Source organism: Ceratocystis lukuohia, assembly GCF_044167205.1.
Source record: "Ceratocystis lukuohia strain C4212 chromosome Unknown Supercontig4_pilon, whole genome shotgun sequence".
NCBI lineage: Eukaryota > Fungi > Ascomycota > Sordariomycetes > Microascales > Ceratocystidaceae > Ceratocystis > Ceratocystis lukuohia.
In genome coordinates, this window is record NW_027263523.1 from 356300 (window position 1) to 380146 (window position 23847).

The following is a 23847-nucleotide window of genomic DNA, read 5'->3' on the forward strand; positions in this document are numbered from 1 at the left end:
GAAGGTTAAATGTATGCTAATGCATCTCCCTGGTTTCGCCATCAAGGTACTAGCCTAAAAGGAACAGAGTCTAGCGCTGTACCCTCTCTGACCTCTCTTTATCTCTTTTGGCACTTTCAATGCCTCGTTCTACTGTTTTTTGTCATCACTATCCTACATCCGCCACCCCTATAACTTAACCTTGAGACCATAATCCCTTACGACCTATACTAACCCTACCTGCAATAGAGCCAAGCTCAAGGCAGTTGATCGCCCTCAAAACAGCCACTCGGGCTGTCATTGACCTCCCTTTCAATAATGCTATGAACCTTGCATCATTCGAGGACCTACACCAATATGCCAATTGTCTTGAAGATGTCCAAGCTCTACCAATCTTTGCTCAACTCAGCCAGGGTGGATTCAAGCTAGAAACTTGCCAAGATCCAGGTTAAACTACACAGGTCTTGAAATCGATCTATATTTAAATCCTGGACTCTGGCACTATGCTTACAGAAGGCAGTGAGTGTAACGAGCCGTGGTTTCACAAAACTATCTAGCACGCGGTGCCTCGTGGGCTTTGGGTGAACTCGCCCTAGTTCCTAAGCGGTTCTGAGGCGGCAACTGAATATAAGGGTATACAACCCTGGAGCTGTCTCAATAGAAACAGCCATCTCGGCCAGGATCAAGCTCGAACAGGGGATGACCTGTCTACTTCGAGATCCTCCCCTTGAACCTGCAAGTACTTGACACGGAGAAAAGAGAGAAAACAAAAGAAACAAGAGAAAGAATGAGCCAAGATCTTTTGTTGTTGGCTAACCAGAAGTTAAAAAGAGGAGACCCAAAAAAAAACTCCCTTTTATTGGCTATCTATGAGTGATGGAAGGCCATGGCCGTGAAAAGAGACCGGGGGGCCTCGCTCGGCTGTCGTGGCTAGTGTGACGAGAGCCGAGGCAGGGCGGCGAGAGAAGGAGAAACAGATAGACAACGTTGCAAAGCCACACTAGGCTCTCGTGTTTTTGTTGTCTCTCGTCTGTCAGCCAGCCCTGCTATGGGGAGGGGGGTGCTTGTCTGTTGTCTTGTCTTGCCTTGTATGACCTGCGCCTATTCTCAATGACGCCATCTTCCCCGTCTTTTCCCTTCTCACCCACGTGAGAAAGATGCAAGGGGAAGACGGAGAGAGAAAGAGGGAGGCACATGAAAAGACAGCTAGAAACACAGACACAAAGACATATCAAATACTGGGCTTCGTTTGGCCTGTCGCAATATTGACTTTCTAAGCGGGCTTGGTGCTTGGTGGGTCTACGCTTGACTGGAGACAATGACGACGGCTCATAAGCACCGGGTCATGTCTAGTCGCAAGCAAGCACAACGACTAGCCGGCCGGCGATCATCGTTCTATATGATGCTGGTCTGCCTGCGCTTATTTTTATATTTATCTCCTCCTCCCTCTCCCTTCTTCACTTCCACTCTTCTCGTCCCCTTCTTCCCTCCACTATTGCTCTACTCCCTGTCGTCCTTGTCAACTAGGACCCTGCTCCTTCATCCTGCCCGCCCCTTGACCGGTCTTCGATTCAACTAGACTTTACTACTTTTGGGTGGTTCTTTTGCTTGGCCTGATTTTGATGCCGAACAGCTTAGATGCACTTTTGCTTGACTTGGTGCCTAGCAATTAGCCGCCAGCAAATCTAGAACTATAGACTGGCCAGTGGGCGAGAAGAAGACTAACAAAGCTGCGAGGACGAGATACCGAGCCTAATTTATTTATTTGTGTGGTAAAGAGGTTGCTAACAGGTATTGAGCGAAGGGCCTGCCTTTAGTGTTGAGCTGCTTCTTTCTTTTTCTTCTCTCTTTCTTCTTTTTCTATTACTTCTCATTCTTCTTTGATTAGCGTGCTGCATCTTTCTCTATCTTGCTTTCCGTTTCCATTTTCCTTTCTCTTTTCTTCCTACCTACTAGCCAACAAAAACATGACCGCCGCCATCTCCTTCCCTATCGCCTCCCCCGCTCCTCCCACCGCCACAACTAAAGCTACACCCACGCCCACAGCCATACCCACAGCCACCGCTGCCTGCAAACGCCGTCGCCGCCGCCGTCGCCCGGCGCCTCTAGGCCGTGGGGCTTCTGACGACTGCTTTGCATGTGCTAAAAAGAACCTTGTGTGCGATCGCCGTCGGCCCTACTGTGAGCAGTGCCTTGACGCTGGCACTGAATGCTCTGGCTACAAAACCCGCCTGACCTGGGGCGTGGGAGTTGCATCGCGTGGGAAGCTACGCGGCTTGTCATTGCCGGTGGCCAAGACAAAGGCAGAGGTACAGACGGAGCAGCAGCGAATACCGGCTGTCAAGCATGAGGAATCGACTGCTGCTTCTAGTAGCGCCCCTGGGTCCGGGCTTGCTCCTGGCTTTGTTTATGACTCCCTGCCGACACCAGAGTCTATTGAGGCTTTAATGATGTCCTGGGGGTGGCACGAAGAACAACAGTACCAGAACCAGCCGCAGACCCAGTTCCAACCTAATTCGCGCTCGCATTCGCCCTATCATGTGCAGTGTCCGCCTAGCCCTGTCATCTTCCGGGACGGCTACACTAGCCATAACCCGTTCTCAGCCCCACGACTATCCGTCTCTTCATCTTGCTCTTCATACCTTTCAGTGTCTCCGTCGACCTGCACATTCCCGCCAACCCCACTCTCCTCATCGCTGTCATCGTCGTCGTTGCCTGGCTCTGCATCTTTCGCTGCAGCATATTCTCCTACTGTAGCATATGGCTCTGCCAACAGTGGGAGCGCAAGTATGATGGCAGATTCAGGCGTTGATATGGCTGAGGCCATGCTAGAAGCCAAGATGCTTGAAGGTTGTGGCGATCTGCCGCTGCAGCTCCGGATGTCACTAGGTCAGACCTCGGAGTTGGTTCCAGCTGACCTCTATGGTCCGTTAGGCGGGCTCGGGAACTACACCGACTTTGGTGGGCTCATAATGGATGATCACCATCTAGTTTCAAGCCTAGATGCTATTGGCCGCACCCAGACCGAATCCCGTGTTTATACACAGCCTCAGCCCCGGCCTCGGTGCTATCCCACGGACCATGCGTACTACATGGGGTAGTAAGGAGGCTAGCTAGGGTGCTCTTCTCTTTTAGTTCCTTTGTTTTGAGCGTTGATTTGGTACTGTTTTTGGGTCTGGAGTTCATCATATCGGCATTGTTCTATAGGAGACTGTTAGTTTATTGCTGGGCTTGGATTTGTCTTGTTGGAATCTGTATTGTAATACATCTACTTGAAATGTATATTTAACTTACCTAGTTAGACAAAGCTTGGGTTTGCCTCTGGTTAATTCTATAGTGACACCTGCAGCTTAGGCCTTACTCTTGCTGGCTGATGCCAGGACAGTGGCATCTCGTACTAATCGCACTTTTCACACTGTACACATACCTGCCTACAGATGTCAACGCGCCCTGATAATTGTGGGAAAGAACATCGATTCGTAACTTCCACTTACACGGAATATCGTCGCATCTGTGACCATAAGGTTTTCGCTCTTTCTTGTTTAGTTGCTGAAAATATTTTCTTTGGGAAAAGTCCTCGCCATTTCTGCGACTCCCCTCGCTTCAATATTTCTTCCTCTTATCACCAACTTTTCATCTTTTCTTTAAGCCTCACCAAGCTAAAACTACTACCACGTCTCTTCAAGCGCCCACTCTATACCACCTGTTTCTGCCCCATCAAGCCTCCCTTTAACATGCGCTTCAAGACGGAAATCCGCAACCCACGCATTTTCTCAAGTACCTGCCCGCTTCCTCCTCTTCCGTCCGTCTGGTTAATCCCCTTTCTAACTCTTCTTCATAGAACTCACGGCAGCAGTAGGCTCCCTAGAGAAGATTGCTTGGGTTAGGCTGGATGATGACTCTGTGCGAATAACGGTCATCCCCGACGTTGGTAGTCAAGTATGGGCCTCGCTATCGGCAGACCTCATCTTTGACAACTACAGTATTCAGTCTGCCGAGGAGAACAATACTATCAACCTCGAGCTGCCCATGCAACCTCTCCAGCGTGCGCTCAAGTCAGCTTCTGCAGCCAACGCGATCAGCACGACGCTACGGCTAACCAAAAAAGGCGGCCTTCCTGTGCTCTCCATGACCATCACAGCCGCCGGGACTGTGTCCGGCGGAGGCGGAGGTGGGGGCGCACCTACTCGGCCCGGGGGTGCAGATGAATTTGGGTTTGGTGATGACGATGCTGCAGCGATGATGGAAATGTCACTCCGTCGCGAGCGCGAGAAGATCATCACTCAGGACATCCCCGTACGCGTGCTACATCCGACCACGGTCGAAACCATCATGCAACCTAAAGTGCGTGAGCCCGACGTGCATATCCAGCTACCACCACTGCTGCAGCTCAAAGCCATGTCCGACCGTTTTACGCGTCTTGCCTCGGGCACGGTCTCGGGAGCTGGCGGGGCTGGCAGCGGCGGTGGAGGCCCGGCATCGACCCTGAGCGGCGGCGCAACCTCCGGGACTAGCAGCACGCGTGCCCCGAAACTTGCGCTGAGCGCTAATATGCACGGCGGGCTACGCCTTCGCGCGGCCACGGATGGCAGTGCAGTCGAGAGTGAGTGGCGAGGCCTTGTTAATCCGGCGCTGGATCCCGCACAGCTGGCAATGCCGTTGGCAGAGCATCCGAGCACGCGCTACCGCGAGGGTGGGCCAGACATGTGGGCTACGGTACATGTGGATGGTCGCGATTGGAGTAAGGTCTTAAGTGTGGGTAGGCTGGATGGACGGGTGATTGCGTGTTTTTCGCATGATCATGCGTTGATTCTGTATGTGTATGTGACACATGTAGATGAGCCAGGGTCGGATGATTCAGTGATTACGGTAAGTGAGAGTAAGAATGGGGCTGGGCGTGTCTATGTGTATATGTGCTAACATCCTGGTGGCTATAGTACTACGTTCAATCGTACAGCGTATGACAATTTCCTAGACCCCATACGACTTATTAAAGGTATGAAGGGGGGAGACGCGTACGCGACAGACACAACGTACGGACAGAAACGCGACTGTTTACAGGGCCATCTTCTAGATATATGCATATGGATTTAGCTAGCAGCTAAAAAAGCAAAGTCGAAGTGCATCAAAACTATTGGGATGTCGGAGCAGAAAAACTGAACGAATGAGTAAAATGAGAAGAGAAACGGAAATAAAAACTTAACAAAAAAACATAACATAGACCAGACGGCGCATAATAGTACATCTCTCCCTCTATGGCCCTCACAACTGCAAGCCGCCAATATATCTTTCTATCGTCCTTCTCTTTTCCCTCCTTTAATAATCTCCACATTTTACACATTACACACCACCCTCCACGTAAACACTTACTTACAGTCCTGACGGCGCCCCATTCGCCATAACATCCACATATCTCCCACCACGCTTCTTATTTTTGGCGCCCTTTGCACGAGGCGCTACACTTAGCAGGTCATCAATGCTACTAGCATTAGACATGCTTGTGCCTGGACGCGATGGCGGGGGTCCTCCGCTTCCACTGCTCGGCAATGGTGGCGCTCCGCCTGGTGCAGGCGGTCCACCTGATAAATTCGCCATGCTTGCGCTACGGGCCATCGTGCTGGGAGATCCACGTGTACCACCCATGGGTGGTGGGACGCTGCCGGTGCGGGCGGGGGGTGGCGGAGTACCGCGGCCCGAAGGTGGTGTACCGCCGGTAGCCGGGGTAGAGCCCGAAGAACGCGGCGGCGGCGGCGCTGGCTTCTTAGCCTCGGTGGTGTCAGCACCAGGTTTCTTATTGACCCAACGCTTCAGATCAGGATCGTAGACAAAGGATGAGGCTTCGCCAAGATTGGCACGTGTCGCTTTAGGTGCATCAGCTGGTGCATTACCAGAGCTAGTGGCTTGAGGGCTCGCAGTCTCTTTCTTGCCACCAAACCAGCCACCAAAGCCCCAGCCTTTTTTAGCTTTGGCGGCTTTTTCTTCTTCGGCTTTTTTAGCTGTGAGTGTGTTAGTAGGTTATAGACAGGCATCGGTATAGATGGGAGATTAAATCGGCAGGCAGAATAAAACAGGGATTTGTGGCGATGTGACGTAAAACAGTGTGGTCCATAGACAAAGTGCGACGTTCAGACTATACATACCTTCTTCCTCTGCAATTCGGCGGAACATCTCTTCATTCTCCCGATCACGCTCTGATTTCTCTGTGGCCTGTGGCCGTTTAAGTGCTGGAATATCATCGTCGTCATCATCCATGAAGCTCTTCTTCTTTGGCTTCGGCGCCTCGTCATTGTCAGATGTTGGCGATTCACCTGGCTCATACGATGGTGGTTCATAGCTATATGGCTGAAACGAAGGTGGTTCGAAACCCCCACCACCAGAGGTTGTAGGTGTAGTGGTTGTGTCTGCAGGAGCTGCTGCATCGCCGGAAGTGGAATCAGCTACAGAAGGATTCGTAGACTTGTTCTCAGCTTCAGGTTCGTAACCCGGGTTATACGATGGAGGCAAGAAAGTTGCGGCAGGAGAAGCATCTTGAATAGACGAGGATGCTGGCGCCTGCGTCTGTGGCTGGGGCTCTGCGGGCGGCATAGGTGCATATGGGGATGTCAGGCTCTGGCCCTGAGCAGCTGAGAAGCTTATCGGCGACTTCAGCGATGGTGACGACAGTCCAGCCGCAGGAGGTGTAGGCTGCGCCGAATGACCGCCTCCAAAATAACTTGTAGGTGGCTGTCCAGGAACAGCCTCATGCGAAGCCACACGACTGGATCCATGATCCGACATAGGTTGACCCGGCAATGCAGGTGCATAAGGGTTTACAGCGGGCACGGATGACGAAAGCATAGGTGATGGGGCGTAGCGAGACGTAGCACGACCTCCTGGAGGTATGCTCAGGGCCGAAGGGGGCGAAGCCATGCCAGCAGGGAATGCAGCGTGTAGCGGGCCAGCCAGGTTCGGCATCCCCGTAGGATAGGCATCGGAAAAGTTGGCAACAGACGGCGAGCGGCTAATAGTCGGTGTACCACCGGCAATTCGGGCAAAGGGACCGATATCGCCACCGCCAGCCTCAGAGCCCGAGGCATCAGCAGCGCCATCCTCACCATCACCAGCAACAAACTTGTTGAAGCGGTTCCACATGGAGTCGGAAACCTTGTTCATACTCGGCTTAGGCAACCATGAGTTGGTCTCCTCTTTGGGTGCACTTCGCAGGCGTTTCAGCAGATCATCAACCGTAATCTCCAAGATTGGATGGTGGTATGGCGAACGGCGGGTTTGAGCGTTCATGGCTGTGATAATGGCTTCACAGTACTGCAGAGCCTTGTCACGGTGGCCATACTCGGCTAGGGCCATGGCTAGATGCAGCCTATAGGCCGTTAAATGGGGGGCACCAACATAGGCCGCAGCAGATGTCCCGACCGGCGCAAGAGACAGCGCATATTCAAAGACATCGCTCAGCAGAAGAGGTTCGATTTCCTTTGCAAATTGGTCGGCCTGGCCACGGTGATCAGCACCCACCAGCACAAAATTGGCACGGGGATCATCAAGACCAGAGAAGACCGCGGCACTCTTAGCAAAAAGGAAGCACACGTGAGAAGCTTCTGGCCGTCCATAGCCTAATAACAGGTCACCTAAGGCTACTAGAGCCTGGAGATCGCCAGAACTGCGGTTGCTCAGGATCAAACTGACCGTCTCACGCCACTTGTCAAGACCTTCGAGCGAATCGCCTGAAAGCCCGCTAGCCGCGGCCGGAGCAGCCGCTACGAGTTGCAAACCAGCACGTGCATGCGATGACACAAGTTCATCTACACATTCTTCGGGGTTACCCGATAGGACCTTGTATAAGGCTGCCAGAGACTCGTTCTTGTGGTTGGCGTAGTTGACCTCTTTGCGCACAAACTCCTGGGCTACTTGCTTGTACAAATCAGTAGATACAGAGTTGGCAATCAACATGGCATGTCCCCAAAGACGCTTATCAGCTGCAGCCCATGCAGCCTTCTCGCCGTCACCCAAAGCAAGGAAACGCTTAATCTGATCTATAACGGTTGAGTCAACAGCCTCAGCGGCAACTCCACTACTTTTGCCGGTGATATGGCCAGAGGAAATGCCTTGTATCGGATTCATTAGGTAGTCAGAGTCACCGCTATCGTTGGCAACAGACTTATCCAACCCTGGGGTCAACAGTTCGCGTACAGCCTTTACGACAGTCTCACTACCGTCAACAGCGCCATCATTCTCGACCATAATACGTAGCAGTTTCCAAAGCAGTATACGCTCAACGGCTCGATTCTGCTCTAGAGAAAGCGTGCCGGCAAATTGCAGATCAGGAAGCTCACGTTCCAGTGCCTCAATGCCTGATGATAGCCATGCCACCACCTCCTTTTTCTTTCCCTTGCCCTTGAGAGGGCCTGGGAAGTGGACTAATCTCTCGTCCAGCGGTACCATATCTTTGATATGGTGCACTGAAATCTCACCAGCGGTGCGGAACACTGTCGGGGCCGAGACTCCAGCTGTATAACGCGGGATGCTCTTAGGAAACGATGTGACAATGTTGCCACTAACACTCCACGAGATTATGGGATTGCCTTTCCAACGCTGAAGTGGGTCATGCTCACGGCCATCAGTCGGTGGGATAAGATTCAGTGTCAAGCTGGGGGCTCTAGCACGGTGAGCAGGTTGCTGCACAGACGCCGGATATTGCGCTCCTACAGTCGTGCCAGTGGGTGTAGGCATAGAGCTCTGGCCAGGGGCAGCGGTAATGGGCGTGTATGGGACTGGCGAGACGGGAGTATAAGGAGCCTGGGCAGCCGCCGAAACAGCCACAGGAGCATAAGGGTTCAATGTAGCCGGAGGAGCAGCTGCAGGGACATGCGATCCTGATGTTTGGCGTTCAGCCATATCGCCAGAAGCGCCGGCATTAGGAGCATAGCTCTTGCGTGGGGATGATGACAGATTAGGGACATAGTTGGCATTTGTACGTTTTGGAGGCGAAAGCGTCGACTGAGCTGAAGGATGAAGCGGCACGTGGCTCTGAGCCGGCGGGGGAGTAGACCGGGAGGGCAGAGATGCTGGTATTGCCGAAGCAGAAGCCGGACTGTAGCGGGAGTCATGACTAGGATTCCTTACCGGCGCAGTTACAGATTCATTGGGCTGGCTACTGTCCTCGTCAACCTCGCGGGTAGGTGGCAAAGACGACACACGTGTCTGTTTATACTCATATTGAGAGCTGTGTGAACTCCGACGTTCTAGGGTTGGGTGATGGCCCTGGCCCTCGTTTCCAGGTACTTCCATGTATGCTAAGGGACTAGATGTCCGTGGCTGGTGCGGCAAAGCAGGATTTGGAACGGCCGGAGCATATGACGAGGTAGGGCGAGAGGCCGGGGGAGCAGGACTATAGCGACTGACAAGTGCTGGAGGTGGACCGGAGCCAGGAGGAGCGGAGGCTGGGTGTTGACCAGCAGGCGGAACAGCAGCTGAAGGAGCGGGCGAATATCTTGACGACGGAGGTGCAACCATTGCCCCGCCAGCGGCAGTAGTAGGCGAAGGAGAATAGGGGTTTACGCGGTCAGGAGAAACAAGGCCAAGGACAGAAGTGGACTGGGCTGAGGGAGGCTGGGCCACAGGAGGTTGAACAGGAGGGGGCACCATTTGTAGACCGGAGCCGGCTTGAGGAACTGCCACTGGTCCCAGAGGCGACGGTTGTACAGGGAAATAGCCACCGGCAGCTCCAGAAGCCCCCAGCCCCCCAGCAGGAGGCCCAACAACACCAGGAGATGCAGCGTGCGCACCAGGCGCTCTTAACCCCGAACGAGGCTTAGCCACAATAGGAAGATCTTCAAAGAAGCCGCTGCCCTTTGACACGAGGGACGGCCGCGCCAATGGCGGGCCAGAGCCTGGGACTGGAGGTGGAGCCATAGACGATGCATCACGGGACCCAGGAGGGCTCAATGCCATGTTAGGAGCAGGGGGGGCAGAAGAAGGCGGTATGCCAGAAGTGTAAGGTGAAGCAGCCATAGCAGGTGCTGCAGGAGGAACGGGAGAATAGGCTGAAGAAGAAAAGCTGGAGCTACGAAACGGCACAGCGTGGGTTTGCTGGGCAGAAAGAGAGCCGGCAGGAGCGTAAGGGCCAGTAGAGGGGGTAGTTTCATGTGGGTATTGACTACTAGAAGGCGGCACAGCTTGACCTACCCCTGGCAAGTACTGGCTACCCGACGGCGGGGCGGTTGACGCAGCTCCCGGGCGCACAACAGCCTGAGCACTTGGACGTCTACGAGGCTTAACGTCAATTGGAAGATCATATGGAGAAGTGTATCCGCTCTTGGACCTATCGGCGAAGCTTGCCACCTTTTGCAATTCAGGCCTAGCCGGAGGTGGCATTGCGTTGTATGCAGATGCGGCGGTGGCTGGGCTAGCAGCAACTGGAGCATATGGGTTTGAAGCAATTCCGGCGGCCGAATCTAGATTCTGGTAGGGGCCAGCCGTGGAAGGGAGGTATGAATTGGAATTAGCAGGTAAAATAGCCTGGGCTGAAGAGGCCGGAACATCGATGTTTAAAGCAGCAGTTTGAGCCGCTAGAGCATCAACATTATCGTCATCATCCTCAAGAAGGCTACCATCGTCGCTGCTAAGGAAGCCATCTACATCAACTTCAGGGCCTGGGCCGTCGAGGAAGCCAGCATCGTCATCGTCATCAGCAAACGCTTGATCCCACTTAGCCTCAAGACTGGGGGCAGGGTCAGCAGCAGGGGTAGCAGCGGCATGTTGAGAAATCTCGTCAAAGAAGCCACTTTCATCTGCTGCTGCATCGCTGTCGTCAGCAAATGCCTTTTCAGGACCGCTTGTGTTCTCAATAACCGTCTGGGTCTGGGGGACAATTTCAGTCTTCTCAGACTGCATCTCTGGAGTATTTCTGGCCCCTTCTGATTGTATTCCTGGAGAGCTTCCAGACTCCTCTGCCATGCTCTCTAGGGGCGTGGTAACCGCCGTCTCTTGGGGCATGTTGAGTGACCCCATGGCCTGAATGGTAGATTTTCGCTCTAGAGTAGGAGGATGAGAGACAGGAGAAGTAATATTTTCACCGCCGTTTTCGGTACTAGAAGCCTCAATTGTAGAAGTAACGGCTGCCGCACGGGAGAAAAAGTCGTCATCATCAGCATCGGGCTCATCAGCAACAAAGGCACTGCCATTGTCAGCAACAGCTGGTGATATCTCTTGTTCAGCCTGTGCTATCAAAGGTACACCCTCCTCAAAGCGTGAGCCAGCGCCAAAGCCATCATCATGATAACCGTCAGCAACAGCACCGCCAAGAATATCCTCATCTACGGGCTTCAAATCCCAAGCGTTTTCACCATCGTCATCTCCATCGGCACCATCAAAGGGATGTTGGGTCAATGCATTATGTGCCCCGTGCGGAGTATCAAAGTGGCCATCATCAGCACCAGCCGGGACAGAAGCCAGGGCAGCTGTAGCAGCATCGGGCATAGGATGGACCTCCGAAGCCTGCCGGCTATGATGGGCGGATGGTGGCACAACGGGGAACGAGTTGGAGCGTTCATTAGGAGCCATGAAGCGGAAAGGGTCTGTGGCGGTGCGCTGCAAACCCCACTCGCCACCATCATCATCGTCAAAGTTGACTTCCTGAGCCGTGCGAGCAAAAGACATGCTGCTCCAGTGGCCGGCCTTAGGCTCGACAAAGTGGGGAGATATGACGGGGGAAGGGTCGGTAGGATCAACAGAGTCACGGGCTTCGGCGGCGGCTTCGGCATCGGAGTCGCCGTTGCAGTCGTACTTAGCAGATGCAGCAATGGGTGTAGTGGTAGACTCGGGAGCCGTATTCGGTTGAATGTCAGCTGTTGTTGACGTTGGTGTTGATGCTGATTCTGATGCTAGTACCGCTTGTGATGGTGACTGTTGAGATTCCTGCTGATCAAACCCGGCTAAAGCTGTACTGAGCTCTAAAGGTGCAGCTAGAATCTCAGCAGGTTCCTGCAAAGCCGCAGTTCCAGACACCAAAGTTCCGGGGTTCTCAGCTGAAGCTGCTTCGGGCGTTGAAGTACCAGCATGGGCGGCGCTAGGCATAAAAGCTGGATGCCATGAAGAAGACATGGCTATAGCAAGAGTGGTTGCTGTGTCGCTGTGTCGCTGTGTCTGTGTCTCTGTATCGCTCTGTATCTATTTTTCTTTCTCTAGTAATTCCAATGATAGTGGCCAAATCTCAAGCTAGAGTTGAAATGTAGCAGCCAATCTGTTGTTGTCTTCTTATTTGCTCAAGGCTGACCGGCTTCAACTCAGAGCAACGACATCAACAAGGCTTTGTCTACGGGCTAGTTAAGAGACGCTGTAAAAGAAGATTAAAAAGCCATGAAGAAACAAAAACGAACAAAAATGAAGAAAAAAAATGACGATTGGATTTATGGCTGCAAAATTGACCTTAATGAAAGAGAGAAAATGAGGCACAAAAATTGTGCTCGTGATAATTTCGACTTTGTGTTTGTCGCTGCCTTCAAGACAGTTTGGCCTGTGTGAGTAGCGCTGAAAAGCCCCCTATAAATACTATAACTACAGTTCGCTTGCGACATTTACAGGGCTAAAATAGACCATAAATAAGCCGTGCTTATAGGCATTCATCACCTGAAACAAGAATCTTTGTTGTTTAGTACACGGCCGAAGCTAAGCTGCAAGGTGTCTTTGTGCCAGGTGACTGCTAGCATTCCCGCCAGCTGTCATTACATGACCCACAGCTGCCAGCCTGCAGGATTCCCGATAAGATAAGCATTTTCAAAATTTCTGGCCGACCTTACCTTGACGGTTTCGAGCAATCACCATTATCATCATCTCCACTCAATTCAACGACATATCTATCTCCTAGCTAGCCTCTTCATAGCCTTTTTCTCTGTTTCCTACTTGGCGCTCTACTCAAAACAACCCTAACTCCAGTCACCGCCACCAACAGAATCATTACGCACAATTAATCACCCACCGATTCTCTCTCCATCATGGGTCGCGAACTCCAGAAGCGCAAAAACAGGTCCTCCAGACCCAAAGTAGTTGTGCCCAACAGCCGCAAGAAGGCGTTGAACCCTATGGGCAACAACATCATTGCGAAGAACTGGTATGTTTCTCCCACCTCTCACATGCATCCATTTTCAAAACTAACGTCCTCCCCTCTTCCTCTACCCCCCCTCTAGGGACAAAAAACAGACTCTCAGCCAAAACTATCGTCGCCTTGGAATTGCTGCTCGTTTGCAAGCCCCCACTGGCGGTGTCGAAGTTACCGTTGCCGAAGCGACAAATGCTGTCCCTAAGCCCAAGATTCCTAGCACACCTGGCCTATCTTCCGCACTAGGCGGTGCCGCCTCTGGCATCCCCGCGATCCGCGAAGCCCGTGTTGAGCGTGATGCCGATGGCCGTATTATCCGCGTAATTTCGTCTGGCCCATCCTCCGACATACAAGGGTTCAAGCCGCTCAACGATCCCTTAGCGGCATACGACAGTGACTCTGACAAAGACAACAGCACTCCCACTCATACTACAACCACCAACACTTCTACCGCTGCTTCTACTTGGGAGGACTGGGCTGGAATCAGCGACAATGAGAATGACAACGACGTTGTAAAAGCACTTGTGCGCCAAAGCCGGCTGCCCGTTGCCAAGCAGACGCGCTTCCAGAGTGAGCAGGAGAGTGAATGGCTAGATCGTCTAGTTGCCAAGCATGGTGACGATGTTCGTGCCATGGCCTGGGACCGCAAGCTGAATCCCTTCCAGCAAACAGTAGGTGATTTGACCAAGCGGTTAAAGCGCTGGCGCAAGGTACAGGCCGAGAAAGAGCGAGCATAGGTTCACAGAGAAAACTACGGTGTATAAAGGAACAGAGGGGGCAATGAAAGTTAGACAATCATGTTGCGTCTTGCCTGAAGTGTAAAACAAAAAAGAAAGGAAATTTAAGTGCATAAGAGCACAAAAGGGACATGCATACACATCTCTTTAGGGTCTAGGGTTTATTCTAGGGTTTGTTCTGTTTTATTAATTCATTCAGTCAGCACATTGCAGTTCACAAACACTCAGTTACTAGGTCTCCTCTCTCGATATCGTTGTTACTTGTTTATATTCATGCTATTTGCTATCCAAAAAAGATGGTTTATCTCTTTAGTTGCTCACATTCTCACTCATCCTTCCCTCGTGCTCCCTTCTATGAAAAAGAATGACCCCTAAACAAACGTCCAAGACAACCCAATAACAAAAAGAAACAATTCGTTAGAATAAACAGTACAATACATCAAAAAAACACGGGAATACAAGACAGGAATATAATAAAAAACAGAATCAAAAACGCGCTGATGGCCCAAGAGACAGATAAAGTCTCTCAAAACTTCAAGAAACGCCGGTCACTGTCACCGATAGTGACCTCAACCACCAAGACATAATCTCGTGGTGCTCACCGCATTACGCCATACGGTCATAATTTCCGGTTGGGAAGCGAGCAGCCGAGATGTCATCGGGCCCATATGGTGCCGATCCGTCATGATGGCCACCACCGCCTGACATACCGCTAATAGCGCTGTGGTCCGCGTACAGATTGTGGGGGCCTTCATCATGCACAGGACTGGCGCCATATCTGCTATTCATCGTGCCAGTGTATTCTGTATTGCTGTCAAAGACTGGTGCTGGGGACCGTCCGCCATTACCACCGCCGCCGTAGCTACCGTAGCCACCGCCGTTGTGGGTGTTGGTCAGGCCGCTAACGTGGCTGTCGCCTTCATCATAGAGCTCTAACCGCGATGGATCATATGTGGTGTTGCCGCCATACGCGCCGCTGGCGTATTCATCGCTACGACCGGGATCGCGGTCGTCATCGTTGAGCGAGGCATAGGCATCTTCGTCGTGAGCGTTCATGGAGAAAGCAGCCTTGTCGGGGTCAATAGAGGAGTCTCCAAAGCGGCGCTTCTGCTCATATCCAGGAAGATAGTTGCTGTTGTTGTTGTAGTACTGCAGGGTGTACATGCTGAGAATGATGCAGGGAATCCACGAGAGGCTTTGTTTCTGGTCAGTAAGAGATCAAATAATGAATGCTAAAGCAGCAAGTAAGCGCTAGCGAGTGGTTGAAAGAACATGTGGCAACAGTACTATTCGTAGACTTACAAAGTTAGTACACCTAGACCAACAATGGCCTTGGACGCACCGCATGCGCCCTTGCATTTTCCGTACGAGTTGTAGGCAGCCTGGGCGGCAAAGGCGGATAGCCACAGAATAGTGAAAATGACGTCGAGTGTCAGCATGGCGTGGGGTTCGGCGAAGCGACGAGTCTTGTCGAAACGGGGGGTCATGACGAGGTAGATCCAGGCGGGAATGGACATGAAGCACTAGAAGGGAGTAGAGACTTGCATTAGCATCCAGTATAGCAAGATTTGACAGGTACGTGAAGTGCATATGTGGGTGAGTCCAAGCTTGCTCTGGTTTCTATGTTTGCCACTGCTATATAATAAATAAAGCTGCGTCATAAACGGACAGGACGGAAAGCGGCTAGGAAACCTAGCGAGCCGAGGAAGCTTGGACACCGCGAGAAATACACCACATGAACAACATAGGAGACAGAGGAGGGGAGACGGAATGAAGAAGCCGGAAGACAGAGATAGACGTACCAGGCCGAAGACCCAACCATTGTTGCTAGTTATCTTGGCATTTTTGAACACAACAATCTCGCAGATCCAGGCAATGAAGACACAGACGATCTGAAAAGCATGCAGCATAAGCTTGAACCTAGGCACGTTGTTTTCGTCGATGTTGAGTGCCATGAGGGGCAGAGGAAGAGAAGGAAAAACGGATATTAAAGCGCAGCACGAGTGGCAGTAGCAGACCCGGGCCAGACCAGGTCGGATTGGATAGAGCCGAGGCTAGATTTGCGTATGTCTGCGATGTATGTGGTTGGATTAGGTCGAATAAATCAAGATGAGAAAAGCCGGATAAAGGTGTGTAGAGAAACGAGCAAGGTGGAACTGGCCAATGTGTTTTTGGCAGTCTTTTCTTGTTTGTGTTGTCGTGTTCACAGGAAATCAATCAGGAATCAATAAAGCAGACAAAATGAAAGGAGGAGGAAAAGAAATGGATTACAAACAGGAGGGTCTCGAAAGAGGAAAAACAACGTACAAATAAGAGCGATTCTTTGTTTCCGTTCGCTTGCTTGCCTTGTCTGCCAGCCCAGCCCAGCCCAGCCCCAGGGAAACAGGACTTACCTATGCTGGATTTAATATTGCGACAACAAGGCAGAGCGGACTTTGCGGATGCCCAGAATTTTTCTCTAGACTGTTTATCTTATTCAAACGAATAGCCCCCTAGCCGCCAGCAAGTACAGTGCAGTAAAGTTCTTTCTCCAGGCCAAATCCTAGCTCGTAAGTGAACAAGGACAGCTGCTCCCCTCCATTCAGCATAACCCCCCGTATGAGATGAATGTTCCTGTCTCTCTTCTCTTCTTACAGAAGGGATCCCCTTTCTAGCTCGCCACGAAAGGATTTCCAAGCCGAGGGGCTTTGTTTATGGAGGTAATGCAAGACCAAGGGCAGCCAGCCAACCAGCGCCATAAAGAAAGAATAGCAATGCATGCCCAAGCGAAGCATACCGAGCAGTGCTAGAGGAGGCTTTGTCAGGTAGTGTGTCGCGTCTAGCGCAGAAACTGTAGCCTAGTCGGCCATTATCGTATGGACGGTCGTCATCGTCAAGGAAGGATGGAGGGTCCCTTCTGGGTTTACATGCTAGGGTTGTTGCACTAGCGACGCTGATAAAAAGAAAGTAGAAAAAAAGCTTGTGACTGATTTATGGAGGCTGTGAATGAATGTGACCTTTCTTAGTGGGCGTGATATAATGCAGGGGGAATGAGAAGAATGAAGGACTAACGACACACAAGATGAAGCTGAAAAGATACAACCGGAAAAAAAGTCTGCATTTTTGTAGAAACCTGCCGAATGAGATGGAAAGAGAATGAATATGCCGTAGTTGCCTGACTCGGAAAGCACGCACTATAATTTAGGGCCTACAATATAGTCTTTCAAGTACCTGCCTTGACAACTATTTCGCTGTTTGTCTTTCTTTTCCTCTCATCCTTTCTTTATCCGTCATCCTTGTCTAGTTAGTTCTGGGCTGACTTGTGGGCTGTGAACTCTCATACAAAAGAGGCTGATTGATTACGCACAAGCCGACAAATATCTCACAGCTTGTGATTCATCATGGGTTGGTAGCTTCCTGCAAAAATATTGTTTATCTTCTCATCCTTTATCATGCTTTCGTCTCTATCTTTGACAGGATCTTCGGGTCCATCGTCCCTAGCCTGGTTAATAAGGTGGGTGCCTAGTTAAAGAAGGGATTTCACCTAGGTGAGAAGGGAGTAACACCAAAACAGGCCCTATGAAACACATAATCTAGACAACCATTTCCACTTCTAGGCTCAGAACTGAGTTACTGTCAGTTCAAACCAGTGTCGGGGTTGTGTCGAACCGGACGGTTGAGTCCGTCCTACTCTGGGCTAGACTTCTATCCTGCTGGAGTCAAGTTCTCCAGGTAGGAGTTTTCACGAAGAGGTTGAGCAAACCTTGGCTAGGAGCGTTTAGTTAAAGATTCGAGCAGCCGCTGTCTGCTAAATTTAGCACCGCAGAAGTGCCGTGTAAAGGGCAACAAACATCTTCCGACATGGAGTAGAATGGAGGGGGAGCTCTGGGCGCTAGTACCGAGCTGGTCTACTCTCTCTCTCCTGGTGCTCCTAAATAGATCCCATTAGCTGAAGAGTCGAATGCACAATAACTCGCCAATGAAGACAGTCTTCCCAGCTCGCGACTTGGAGCATCGTGAGAAATTGTAATTGCAGCGTCATAACTGTCCTGATGACAGAGGACTTGCTAGTAAGCAAGCTTTGTTGCTTCTGCATCCGCCTATAACTCTATGTTATATAGCCTGCGCTGCACCGGCCTAGAGGCTATCACTAGGAGGATTATCTGGGAAGAGACAGCGGGTCCCATCGGCTGTAGATTAAATGGGACGCTCACTATATCTGTAGCAGTATGAGAACTCCCGAGTCGAAGACCTGTCCACCGCTTTTAGCAGGCAGCCAGGCTAGGAAAGCCTGTTGACGCAGCCCGTTTAAAGATACAGAGTCAATATTTGCAGGATGCCAGGGTCACCAACGGCTTCTTGACTTGGCAGCGACGGAGGCAAAAGCGAGTTATCAGGAGAGGGGCATAACGAGGGTGAGGGGAGGACACTTGTATTCGTGGGAAAATGACCTCCGACTAAGAGTGGCCGCCAGCGATTTAGCGCGTATTCATGAGACTGGCAGCCTTGCTTGTATTCCCGCATTAACCAACAAGGATGGCCACATCGCCGTCTGGCCCTGCTCCCATTTCGGCCTAAGCCTGAATGGCTAATCGCCTCGGGACATCCCCGGGCCTTTCTGGCCAGGTATATACCCAACAGTTTTAGGAAGTAGGATGGCATAGATCGCGGCATCTGGATCGCAGCTAACCTATGCCTGAACCGATCCTGATGAGAGCAAGCAAAAGCAGCGTGACACTATTCTCTAGATTCTAGCTGCGAAACACACGAGCATTAAATAGTATTAAAAAGGTAGAATGACGGATATTTATCGAGAATATATGGTGGAGGTTGCCTTTTTTTTTCTTTTTTTTTTTGCAAATCCTTATTAATAGCGGCTGCATGCTTTCTTGCCCCCGAATTTTCATTTGCGACACTTGCATAAACAGAGGCGGGTTCGCATACATGCAGAACAATGCTGTTATCAATCACATGAACATGCAAATACTTGGTCATGCGGATACTTACCTCGTGCCCTCTACCTTCCTTCCCGTCGGTCTAGAGTCTCGTGAAGATGGTGTTCCTTCATCAGGCAGACACACACCAATCCGGCCGCACTATAGAAAGGACCGCAAAGTTAGCTAGCTACCCTCTTTGAAACCCCCTCTCCCCAAGCTGCACTTACCCAATGCCAAACATGCTGAACCAAACCCCACGGAATGCCGCCATGTATGCTTCAACAGCTAGGCCCTGCCACTCTGTAGGAAGATCGCGCATACTTTCGATTGACTTGAGGATGCGGCCAATAATGACTGCAGCGTCAGGCTTGTCACCGAATGCGTCCCAGAGCCGATTGCTGAGGATGTTTTGGAAGACACTAGAGGCAATGGTGATGCCGAGCGTGCTTCCGAGGCTGCGAAATAGATCTAAGAGCAGGTAGTTAGATAAACACGAGTCCGAGTCTAAAATAGCCTAGGGACAATCTCGGAACCCTGCAGTTCAAGTGTCACTGCTAGTTCCTTTAACCCCACTTCGCATCCAACTTACATGTCGCTGCCGTAATAACTGCTTGCTGGCCATGATCCACGGCCGAGATACACGCCAGCAGCGTGACCGTCAGCATAGCCCCATACCCACCGCCCATGAAAAAGCAAGCCGCCCTAACCCAGCCTAGGGCCGTAGTCTGTCCAAATGACAACGTAATCATTGCGCCAAGCTGGAACATAGCCACCATGACGATTCCGAGGGTGAGGTACCGGCCCGTACGTTTCATCAAGTAGCCTGAGCCCAACGAGCAGACTGACACGCCGATGGGCGCAAATAATAACACTACACCGGAGTCCGTAGCCGAACGCCCGAGAACCTGCAGGTACAGTGGAATGTAAAACAGAACGGCTAGCATTACCATGGTCACACAGAAATTTGTCAAGCATGCGAACCCCACTGTACGGTCCACTAGGAGTCGCACTGGTACAATTGGCTGCTGGGCACGAGTGCCCTCCCACCATACAAACCCCGCGAATGCTACGGCCGATAATGACAGCGATATCAGCGGTAGTGGGTGGGTCCACGGAACTAGGTTGCCACCAGCATTGAGCCCAAAGAGTAGCAGGACAAGGAACAAAACAGTGAGTGCCGCACCGCTAAAGTCGATGCGCCGTAGGTATCCGCGACCTGACGCCGATGCCTTGGGTGGCACGCGCACCAGAACAACGACCAACCCAGCTGAAATCAAGGTTGGCGGCACAAGCAGCAGAAAAGCTAGCCGCCAGCCATTTGCCGTATGGTCGTTGACCCAGCCACCAAACAGGCCACCCAGCATAGCGCCGGCGCTATAACAGATATTGCCTATGCCCTGTATCACACCGCGCTGGCGTAAGGGTACCAGGTCGCTGGCGAGAAAGGTGCCGATGGACATGATGCCACCCCCACCAATACCAGCCACTACGCGACCAGCAATCATAGTGCCCTCAGAGTGTGCGAGTCCGCACATCAGGTTGCCTAGTGCAAAGCATAGGTTGCTAAAGACCAATCCTGGCCCGCGGCCGAAGATATCTGTCAGCCGGCCGGAAAGAGGCTGGCATGCGGCGTTGGAAATCAGATACGCTGTGGCTATCCATGAGAAGAGTTGCATGGATTTGAACTCGGATGAGATGGGGGCTGAGAGGGTGGCAATGACGGTGGTGTCAATAGCACCCAGGAATATACCAAGATATGTAGCACCTAGAATCAGGTATAGCCGCGCTGGGGGATTTCACTCGCAACAACTGAAATTTCATCGTTATCATCTGGGGGTGAAGTCGCAGTAGACGCCGATGGCGGAACATCGCCAAGAAGGGGTGAGGTTTCGGTAGGATGGACATGAGAAGAGGCCATTATGAAGGTTGTTTATGGCGATTATGCCATTTTCAAATAGAATGGAAGATAGGAACCTAAAAAAGCATAGAGTTGGCCTATTAAATAGAAGAACAGTAGAAAGATCCTGTACATACAAGTGCGGGCGGAGCTTGAGCTCGCTAAACGCTAAACCGGAGGCGGTCAATAGCACAAGTGGGGCCTAATGCAGAAGCAAAGGAACGAAATAACCCTAGTCCAGGCTTATCTGAATGAATCATTGATGTTAACAAAAGTTCATGTTTTAAGACAGGACTTGAATATTTTATTTTTTGAGTTTTTCCTTGTTAAGCAACATGCCATGTCTCAGGCCGACAATACACAACTGACGCCTGAGGATACCCCTGGGCATGGCGCTCCGGTGTCGGCCACAGCCAACATACGTTTCTCAGATATCATTCTACCCCAGCAGGAGTCTCTCTCCCATCTGTTTAGCGACCTCAAACGAGCCAACACTAGCATCAGTAATCGGTTGCGGTCGATAGCACAAGATTCTTGCTTTGTTAATCGCGTAGCTGCAAGCTATGCGCCACGGAAACTAGTAGCTAATGAGCGTTGTGGCAGTTGGTATGTTGATATTGAGCGCAAGGCCGGCAGTGCGTATTTCAAGAGCACCGATGGCCATACAGATGCTTGGAAGATCAGTACAAGACGACTGAATGTTCATTTGCTACGATTGATTGAAGAGGATGATGGGTAAGGCAGTGCATCATAAAAAAAGGCAGACAAGTTTTACCAGAGGGCGGTTTACTGATTTGAAAACTCTGCAGATGCATCATCGTAGACTCTACGCGGCGAGGGAAGCGTAGGTATTCCCAGAACTGGGATTCCGGCCTGTGCTAGCGGCCAGCCTGAATCTTGTACCTATACAGCAGCTGACCCTTGAATAGGCATGCCCGACGCTCTCAGTAAAACCATCCCTATCTGGTGTGCGGTGCTTAATATGCTACTCTTCCCATCATTAACTTCCTCGCACTCTCTGCACACACCACCTTTGGTGGTCTCAGCCTCTGAGCATGCGCAGATCAGTGCATTGATCCCGTCGTTTGCTCAAACCTTGTCTAGCATCTCGCTCGACCTGCCGGCGCTACGCAGAACACTAACTAAGCCGCTACGCCCACTCTGGATAACACCCGACACACCACTACCTACATCGCCGCCTGAATCGATATTTACCGACTTCCGCCCTGTAATTTGCTGCACGGCATCGGCACGCAGCGCTGCTGGGGGTGGTGAGATTTCTTCGGGCGCTGGGTACGTTCAGGGCGCAGCTGATGACACCGAGATGTGGGCACACGGCTTGACGGCCCCATTATTCTGGGCCCATCGTGCAGAGCTATTGGAAACGCCGGAGACAGAGCTACCGGCGCTGATGACACGATTGGCGGCTAAGGGCGGGTCTGGCGAGGGAAATGGTCTACTGGAGGTCATCCATGGAATCTATGTAGCATCGCTGCCTGTTGATAGCGAAGCGCTAGCCTCTGAATCTCAGCACACGTGTGTGATACGGCTGACTCCAGACACGGCGCCAGTAACAACGACTGGGAGCCGAGTATATTCTCGTGGCATCGGGCGTCATAAGGCGGCAAGTCGGAATTTGCGGGTAGAGCTTGCGGGGATCTGTGAGTTCGCCAGAAAATTCATTCAAGAGCAGGATGGATCCCCAGACAATAGACAACCCGTTCGCATAGTTATTGCCTGCGAGACAGCCAGGGACATCTCGGTCGGCACGGCGCTAGCACTAAGCTGCATTCTGTACAATGATGATGGGAGCTACCGCGACATCACCGGTACAAGGGCTAACGACTTTAGCAAGACAACAATTCGCGTACGTTTAGGAAAGGTTATGGTGAATTGTCCCGAGGTGAATCCAAGTCGGAACACACTACAGAGTGTGAATAGCTACTTGATGGGTAATTAAAGTGCAAAAGGGCGGTTATAAGACTTAACCACGTGAACGATAGCACGTGCACAAAGCAAAATCCAATGAATGATGGCATCTAGCAAGTAAATGAAAATTTTTCTATACAGTATACATGTAAATGTGTTTGGTTTGACGTACACGTGGGATTTTGACCTGCTAGGCTACGCCTTGTCTATCAAAAAATGGCAGGGGAAGAATGGAAGAAAAATACAAAAAACTCGGGGTCCTCTTAACAAAAAGGAAGCAATAGACAAGAAAGACAAAAGAAGCTATTATGAGAAAGAAGCACACAAAACAAGAGAGACGGGGATAGAAGGAGTTTACAGAGCCTCAATCTTGGCTAGCATAGCGGGGAACTGGTCCCAGTGGTCCATGACGACATTGGCGCCAGCCTCAGTCAGCACCTTAGCCATCTTTTCCTTCTCCTCAGGGGGATACGGGCCAGTGTAGCCAATGACGCGAATACCGGCTCTGTTAGCCGAGGTGGTACCAGTCTTGGAATCCTCAACGGCAACGCACTCGCCGGCGGTCTTTCCCAGAGTCTCAAGAGCAAACAGGTAGACAGCTGGGTCGGGCTTGGAGGTGGGCTTAGGTAGCGAAGTAGCAGCGCTGAAAACCTTTTCGTCAGGGAAGTACTTGTCCTGACCAACCTTCTGGATGGAAGCCAGGACACGGCGCTTGGCACTGCTAGAAACAACAGACAGCTCCTTCTCTCCAGCAGCAGCCAGCAGAGCCAGCTGTTGGTCAACTCCAACGCAAGGCTTCAGCGAGGTCTCGATCTTGGCAATGACAGCGCCCTCCTCACGCTTGACATAGTCCTCCATCTGGGAGTCGGTGACGCTGAGACCGTAGCGGGTCTTAAGTGAGTTCAGCATGCCACGGAAGTTCTGACCGACGAACTCAGTGAAGAGAGTCTCGCCAGTGAAGGGGGCGGGCAGAGCAACATTGTGTTCGGCGCAGATAGTGTTGATGAGCTCAGCGCAAGCTTCAAAAGCGATCTCCTCAGATAGAACGAGGGTGTTGTCGCAGTCAAAGAGAACAGTCGAGATCTAGAATAAGGAAAGGTTAGCGGGGAAGCTAAGCTCGGAGCTGGGGTCAGGGTCGGGGTTGGGGTTGGGCTAGGCCTAGATCAGAGAAGAGGGAAAGACCGGAAGAAATAAACTTACAGCAGGCATTGTGGCGGATTTGTTTAAAGGAAAAGAGAAGATCGAAACAGTTTTGTGTTTGAAAAAAGAGGCAAACTTTTGATGATGGCAATGTGAATG

At 51.5% G+C, this 23847-nt stretch overlaps 8 protein-coding genes across 8 annotated transcripts; 4 read left to right on the forward strand and 4 right to left on the reverse strand.

The window, feature by feature from the left end:
• Nucleotides 1–1946: 1946 nt before the first annotated feature.
• HOO65_040097 (uncharacterized protein) lies at nt 1947–3080 on the forward strand (the record flags this gene model as incomplete). The annotated part of the gene is made up of 1 exon (XM_071000582.1): nt 1947–3080. The coding sequence occupies one exon, from the start codon at nt 1947–1949 to the stop codon at nt 3078–3080; it is 1134 nt and encodes a 377-aa protein (XP_070858940.1).
• Nucleotides 3081–3713: 633 nt separating this feature from the next.
• On the forward strand, nt 3714–4778 carry HOO65_040098 (uncharacterized protein; the record flags this gene model as incomplete). The annotated part of the gene is made up of 3 exons (XM_071002925.1): nt 3714–3756; nt 3821–4695; nt 4743–4778. 3 exons carry the CDS (start codon nt 3714–3716, stop codon nt 4776–4778), a joined length of 954 nt encoding a protein of 317 aa, XP_070858941.1.
• A 571-nt stretch (nt 4779–5349) lies between these two features.
• On the reverse strand, nt 5350–12075 carry HOO65_040099 (COPII coat assembly protein sec16; the record flags this gene model as incomplete). The annotated part of the gene is made up of 2 exons (XM_071002449.1): nt 5350–5975; nt 6120–12075. 2 exons carry the CDS (start codon nt 12073–12075, stop codon nt 5350–5352), a joined length of 6582 nt encoding a protein of 2193 aa, XP_070858942.1.
• Nucleotides 12076–12965: 890 nt separating this feature from the next.
• Nucleotides 12966–13806, forward strand: HOO65_040100 (Nucleolar protein 16; the record flags this gene model as incomplete). Its single annotated transcript, XM_071002996.1, has 2 exons — nt 12966–13081; nt 13158–13806. The coding sequence occupies 2 exons, from the start codon at nt 12966–12968 to the stop codon at nt 13804–13806; spliced, it is 765 nt and encodes a 254-aa protein (XP_070858943.1).
• Nucleotides 13807–14412: 606 nt separating this feature from the next.
• Nucleotides 14413–15761, reverse strand: HOO65_040101 (uncharacterized protein; the record flags this gene model as incomplete). Its single annotated transcript, XM_071002836.1, has 3 exons — nt 14413–15001; nt 15109–15329; nt 15609–15761. The coding sequence occupies 3 exons, from the start codon at nt 15759–15761 to the stop codon at nt 14413–14415; spliced, it is 963 nt and encodes a 320-aa protein (XP_070858944.1).
• A 3184-nt stretch (nt 15762–18945) lies between these two features.
• On the reverse strand, nt 18946–20640 carry HOO65_040102 (Multidrug resistance protein fnx1; the record flags this gene model as incomplete). Its single annotated transcript, XM_071002745.1, has 3 exons — nt 18946–19190; nt 19312–20376; nt 20523–20640. The coding sequence occupies 3 exons, from the start codon at nt 20638–20640 to the stop codon at nt 18946–18948; spliced, it is 1428 nt and encodes a 475-aa protein (XP_070858945.1).
• Nucleotides 20641–20959: 319 nt separating this feature from the next.
• HOO65_040103 (trna a64-2 -o-ribosylphosphate transferase) lies at nt 20960–22575 on the forward strand (the record flags this gene model as incomplete). The annotated part of the gene is made up of 4 exons (XM_071002765.1): nt 20960–21354; nt 21429–21463; nt 21549–22486; nt 22561–22575. The coding sequence occupies 4 exons, from the start codon at nt 20960–20962 to the stop codon at nt 22573–22575; spliced, it is 1383 nt and encodes a 460-aa protein (XP_070858946.1).
• Nucleotides 22576–22902: 327 nt separating this feature from the next.
• Nucleotides 22903–23757, reverse strand: HOO65_040104 (6-phosphogluconate phosphatase; the record flags this gene model as incomplete). Its single annotated transcript, XM_071002993.1, has 2 exons — nt 22903–23631; nt 23749–23757. The coding sequence occupies 2 exons, from the start codon at nt 23755–23757 to the stop codon at nt 22903–22905; spliced, it is 738 nt and encodes a 245-aa protein (XP_070858947.1).
• Nucleotides 23758–23847: the final 90 nt, after the last annotated feature.